We start from the raw sequence: 6234 nt of genomic DNA on the forward strand, positions 1-6234 counted from the left end.
GAATTTTTCATATACAAACTAATCTGGTGCAAGCTAGCAATGTGGGCCATCTCTGCAAAAACTTTAACAGAACAAAATCATTTAAAAATGTTCAAAAAGTCCAAAAGACAACAAAGACTAAGACAAGCCAAGCACGTGACCTGCCAAAAAGCTTTTTACTACTACTGCAAAAAGTTTCCTTTGCTTTTCCTTTTAGACATCCTCTTGTTCTTTCTGAATTCTGATCAATCCAACGCATCCCTTCAGTCCAATCACTGAATAATAAGCAAATTTCTCAAAACCCAATTTCTTTATTTGTTTTTTTAAAACATTTTAAACTGATTAAAATAAAATTCTTTGTTTTTTTTTCTTTCTGTAAAAACTGTCCACATCTATATGTGTGAGTTTTTGGCATATATTTTGGCTTCTTTTGTATGTTTGTATCTTTGTGGTATATATTAAGAATGAGAATAATAATAGAGGGAGATGGTGATGATGATCTTGAGTGGATACGGTACAAAGCTTCAACTGAAGGGAGAAGCTTAGTTAGTTCAAACATATTATATTTAACAATATTCCACTGATGGAATTTGTTGGGATCAGTTACCAACCATGAAACTAGTCCTTTTCCAATATTATCAGATCTCAAGATTACGATGTTTTCAGGCTTAATCTTGTTCTTTCTCAAGAAAATTCCATTTTTCTTTGTTACAAAATAGTGCCCATTTGGCTCAAAGTATAATCCCAGCATCTGCATAATTGTGTAAGAAGAGCAACTTTGGCATCTTTGTTTGAAAGAGCAGGATTTGAGGTTGAAAAAGCATCTCCTTTTTTGGCAAATTGGTGGGGTTTGCTTTAAAGCAATGTTGAAGAAGTGATTTTTATGTGAAGAATGATTTTTTTTGTTTTCCGGGAAGGGTTTTTTAGGCAAGTAGTAATAAGTTAAAATTGTAGAAGTGAGCATTAGTAGAGGATGGAGGGAAAGTGGTGTATGCTCTGGTATGTGGGGTTGCTGGTTTTAACACTGATGGAGAGTTGTTATGCTTCTCTTTCCCCTACTGGCATTAATTATGAAGGTAAGTTTCTTTGTCCTGAATTTTCATTCATTATTCTCACTTGTCCTGAAATTTCCTTTCTTTATTTGGCTAAGCCTGTTTTATTGGTTCTCTTTAGCTTTTATAAGTAAAAATGTTTTTTTTCTTTCAAGCTTTTGACTTAATGACAAACTTAATAGGGAAAAAAAGTGACAATTTTTGGTATAATTTTATGCAGTTGTTGCTTTGACGGAAATTAAGAAGGCGTTACATGATCCTTACAATGTTCTGGAGAATTGGGATGTGACTTCTGTGGACCCTTGCAGTTGGAGAATGGTCACTTGTTCCATTGATGGCTATGTTTCTGCTCTGTAAGTAGTGTGTGTGTGTTCAGTTCATAAGGCCTAATTTTAACTTAGTAAACTGGATGCTCAAACTTTTTTCCTTCATCAGTGGACTACCTAGTCAAAGTCTATCTGGAACATTATCACCTGGAATAGGCAACCTCACTAAATTGCAATCTGTGTAAGTTTTTGACTGTATGCATCTATTTATTGACATAAGGTTTAGTACGAAACGTTAAGCTGTTTTCTTATACATATTGAATTGATCTATTCATGTAGATTGCTGCAAAACAATGCTATTTCTGGTCCTATTCCTGATGTGATTGGGAATTTGGAAAAGCTTCAGACACTTGATCTCTCCAACAACAAATTTGAAGGCGAAATGCCTGCTTCTTTCGGAGACCTGAGGAATTTAAATTATTTGTAAGTTCAGGATATTTTGCTTTTCTTCAATGTTACAGGCGTTCTTATCTCAAACTAAACTTGAACCTTATTGTGTAATTTCACTGTTGAGCAAGACAGGCGACTAAACAACAATAGCCTCACGGGATCCATTCCTCAATATCTCTCTAACATTGAAGGACTTGCTCTTGTGTACGTTTGTATGCCCTCTTTTATCCATTTTGCTTCGAAATTTATTATGCGTATTCTTCAATCTTATTCTTACACTGTATTGACTTAGCTGATCTTGCTTGTAGGGATGTTTCTTTTAATAATCTTGGTGGTCCACTGCCTAAAATATCAGCAAGAGCGTTCAAGTGAGTCACTTTTTCTATTGTTTTAATTCTAAGTTGCTGCAGTTGAAGTAGTAATTCTCAATAATATTGAAACTGTCTTGTTCATATGGCTGTAAATTTTAATTTCATTAACAATAATGAAGTAGTTTAGAGTACAACGTGGTTCTTCTGGGTTAATTACTGCTTAAAAAGTACTTAGTATTTTTATTTTCGAGATACTTTATAGGAAGACAATTGATAGATTAGATTAGTAAATCCTCATCATATTCAATTAAAGTTTCTCTTCATGTCTTTCAGAGTTGTTGGAAATCCTTTAATTTGTGGCCAAAGTTCTGGGAACAATTGTTCTGCAGTCTATCCAGAACCGCTATCATTCCCGCCAGATAGTTTAGGAGGTGTGTATAACATCAATTCTGTCCACCACCCTTTCCTTTCATCTAAGAGTGGGAGAAAATAAAACTTAAGAAAACAAATACAGGAGGTTCAGCTATCTCTGTTTTTGAAAATATTTTGTCTATTTTCTTTACCTCCACAGATAAATCAGGAGCAGGAGGTAAAAGCCATCATGTCGCTGTTGCTTTTGGAGCAAGTTTTGGTGCTGCTTTCTTGGTTATAGTAGTTGTAGCACTGGTTCTTTGGTGGCGCTACCGGCATAATCAGCAGATCTTCTTTGATGTCAATGGTTAGCAGATTTTCTTTTGCTTTTAATCCAACTAAGATGATTCAAGTTTCTTCTCCTCAGTAGAATTGTCATCATTTTGAATAGTCGGCATCATTTGATTTTCTTTTGAAGCTAGCACATCACAGAGACTGGTGGCTTGTGGTTTAATGGTTATCTTAGTTTCTTAATAAGTTCATATACATACATCTTTGTGTTAATCTAACATTGGGAAGATATACGTTGACATTTGGTTGTAAAATTTATTTGCCTAGTATCATGTGGGACCTCAAGTTTGCAATGGATGTTTATCAGCACTTCACATTTACCCAGATCGTGAATATATTGAAGGCAAAGAATTCTCTTGCTTAGCAAATTACACTGTCCTCCATACTCTGAAATATTCTGGCCAACGTTTTCTCAAATTGAGACTTAGTACAATCCTTGTCTTCGGTAGTTACTGCCTATCTAGACCAAAAGATTGGAACTGGTGTTTCTCACCCTTCCTTGGCTAGTTGCTGTGGGCACATTATAGTCCATGAGTTCCTTCTTCAGATATTAGCGAATCTTTCCATGTCAACTATTCTCTGAGCATACTGGGGTAAAAAAATATACTATTATCAAAGGTAGGATTAAAAAAATGCTATGATCCACTTCTTGAATAAGGTAGCTTCACTGCTGTATAAGACTTAATTCACTGTCCTGACCAACCTTGTCAGGTGAATCAATTGTTTCCCCTCCCACTGGGATGACGTTTTCCTTGATCAATCTTAGACTCTGGTTGTTTCTTGCATATTGGTGGACATTTTATGGGAACAAGTCGCTACTTATTCTTTCCCATCATTTTCCTTGAGCATTTAGATTTTAGTATTTTTTGCCTGTCTCCAGTTATCCTCTATAGCTGTATCTGAGCAATGATTTCTCCATTGCAGAGCAATATGATCCAGAGATATGCTTGGGTCACTTGAAAAGATATGCCTTTAAGGAACTGCGGACTGCAACTGATCATTTTAGCTCAAAAAATATTTTGGGGAGCGGAGGATTTGGAGTTGTGTACAAGGGCCGCTTAAATAATGGAACTGTTGTGGCTGTCAAAAGATTGAAGGACTACAATGCTGTTGGTGGTGAAATCCAATTTCAGACAGAGGTCGAGTTGATTAGTTTGGCTGTCCATCGAAATCTTCTCCGTCTTTGGGGTTTTTGCTCGACTGAAAATGAGCGGCTTCTTGTTTACCCTTATATGCCAAATGGAAGCGTAGCAGCACGATTAAAAGGTCAGCTTCTTGGTCTTACTACTTTTCCTAGTAGCTTCAGATCATTACTCCAACCTCTATGTTTTGTAAAGTTGGACATTCTCAGGAATAAACAGTTCCAAGTGTAGTTGCCTTTCACTTTCATTTTTAGGTGCTTGTTAACAACAGTCTGATTTTTTGTTTCACCATTTCTGGAACTTAAGTTAAAATGACTATCTTAAAGCTGCACAATTTGCTATTACTGAAAGTGAGCTTAACAACATAAAGTATTCTCTTACAAGATAAATCAGCTTTGCTGATATTTCAACCATTCATCTCACAAGGTATCTTGACACATTCAGTTTCTCCACTCTATCTGTGATGCCCCCTATTTGCTGTCATCATTATATTTCACTTCTTCAAATATATGGTAAGCCCTCATCAGCCACCACAGTGATGTTATTTTTTTCTTTTGATTGTGCTTCAGTTCGAAGCTGTATCCATTTTTTATTTTTGATAGATCTATCAGCTGCTTTTTATTAGCTTCCTAAGTGAACTTGCAGCATTTTGAAGAAACGATCCAAACATTGCATTGAATTAACCATGCCTTTGTTAAATTTGCAGATCACATCCATGGCAGGCCAGTTTTGGACTGGTCAAGGCGGAAAAACATAGCATTAGGTACAGCAAGAGGGCTGGTATATTTGCATGAGCAGTGTGACCCCAAAATAATCCACCGTGATGTTAAAGCAGCCAATATTCTGTTGGATGAGGAATTTGAGGCAGTTGTTGGAGACTTTGGGTTGGCAAAGCTCTTGGATCACCGGGATTCCCATGTAACGACTGCTGTCAGGGGCACCGTTGGCCACATTGCTCCAGAATATTTGTCTACTGGTCAATCATCAGAGAAAACTGATGTGTTTGGGTTTGGAATCTTGCTTCTTGAGCTAATTACAGGTCAGAAAGCTGTGGATTTTGGACGAGGGGCCAACCAGAAAGGTGTTATGCTTGACTGGGTATGTTCACCCTGTCTCTGTTATGTGTGGAAAACATAGTGTATTATTAAAATGGAGAGAAGAAAGGCCTAAATGGATTTTTGAAGAGTAGCTACTGTAATTCCCAGTATCATTTCGATTTTGAATACTAGTTTTGTATACTGAATCTTGCTAATGAAGTGTTAAGCATTCTGTATTGGATTCCCTTGTTAAATTTATGGCTAATGTAATGCAGGTAAAAACGCTTCATCAAGAGAAAAAGCTGAACCTTATGGTGGATAAGGATTTAAAGAACAGCTTTGACCGGATTGAACTTGAAGAGATGGTTCAAGTTGCACTTCTGTGTACTCATTTCAGTCCTTCTCATCGCCCAAAGATGTCCGAGGTATTAAGGATGCTGGAGGGAGATGGATTAGCGGAAAAATGGGAGGCTTCACAAAAAGTCGAAACTCCAAGGTACAGAACTTCTGAAAATACACCAAAAAGATATTCCGACTATATAGAAGAATCATCACTAGTAGTTGAAGCAATGGAGCTTTCAGGACCTAGATGACGTCCAATTATCGTTCTTCTCCTTACACGTTATCATTCTCGAGTATTTAAAGTTGGAAGTGGAAAATATTTGGTTGTTGATAGCTGTTGCATGCGTGTGTAAATCTGTAAAAAGAACGGGAAGGTCATGTATAATTCGTTTCTTTTTGATCAACAGCTGAGTTCATAGGGGTCCTCTCTCCCTCAATTTTGAGACTGCCATTTCTGTATGTAACGTAAGAGTTCATTAGCTTAAAAATCTTTAAATTTACTGAGGATGAGAGCAAAAGCTAGCCATCCTCATCCTCATGTACAGTGGTCAGATTGAAGATTTGTTAATCCATTATATGCTACTCCTACTCAATAGCCATCCTCATGGCCTCGTGATACACCAGTATATTATGTAAAGAAATCTGAAACCAACCAATGGGTTTTAAAAGGAAAATATTTACCTGCGCTTGGTCTATGCACTAGAGCAATAAGTGTGTCTTCTTCAAGAGGTTTATAGCTTAATTTGGCACGAATGTCAGGTCGAATAAGTTTTTCCGTTTACAGAACTTGCATCTGTGTACTAATAATATGTTATGTATTGGCAAGTTGGTGGTCTTTCCTTTTTCTCTATTCCTGTGAAATGTACAGAATGCTGAGTCTTGTAATAGTAGTGATTTAGACCAGTGATCATTTAGAACAAGGTGCTCAGAAGCTGCCACCCACTAAAAATTTG

At 36.7% G+C, this 6234-nt stretch overlaps 1 protein-coding gene across 1 annotated transcript; it reads left to right on the plus strand.

The window, feature by feature from the left end:
- Positions 1 to 805: 805 nt before the first annotated feature.
- On the plus strand, positions 806 to 5880 carry LOC104116769 (protein NSP-INTERACTING KINASE 3). Its single transcript, XM_070199778.1, has 11 exons — positions 806 to 1055; positions 1252 to 1384; positions 1467 to 1538; positions 1637 to 1780; positions 1880 to 1951; positions 2056 to 2115; positions 2392 to 2489; positions 2630 to 2776; positions 3685 to 4026; positions 4609 to 5000; positions 5215 to 5880. Exons 1-11 carry the CDS (start codon positions 953 to 955, stop codon positions 5530 to 5532), a joined length of 1881 nt encoding a protein of 626 aa, XP_070055879.1. The 5' UTR covers positions 806 to 952; the 3' UTR covers positions 5533 to 5880.
- The last annotated feature ends 354 nt before the right edge of the window (positions 5881 to 6234 follow it).

This window comes from Nicotiana tomentosiformis, chromosome 4 (genome assembly GCF_000390325.3).
Source record: "Nicotiana tomentosiformis chromosome 4, ASM39032v3, whole genome shotgun sequence".
Lineage (NCBI taxonomy): Eukaryota > Viridiplantae > Streptophyta > Magnoliopsida > Solanales > Solanaceae > Nicotiana > Nicotiana tomentosiformis.

Excerpts from the sequence above, each read along its gene's own strand:
- LOC104116769 (XM_070199778.1), top strand. The coding sequence starts at position 953 with ATGGAGGGAAAGTGGTGTATGCTCTGGTATGTGGGGTTGCTGGTTTTA. Across the intron at positions 1,781-1,879 it reads CTGAGGAATTTAAATTATTT|GCGACTAAACAACAATAGCC; the intron begins GTAAGTTCAGGA and ends TGAGCAAGACAG. Across the intron at positions 4,027-4,608 it reads CGTAGCAGCACGATTAAAAG|ATCACATCCATGGCAGGCCA; the intron begins GTCAGCTTCTTG and ends TTAAATTTGCAG.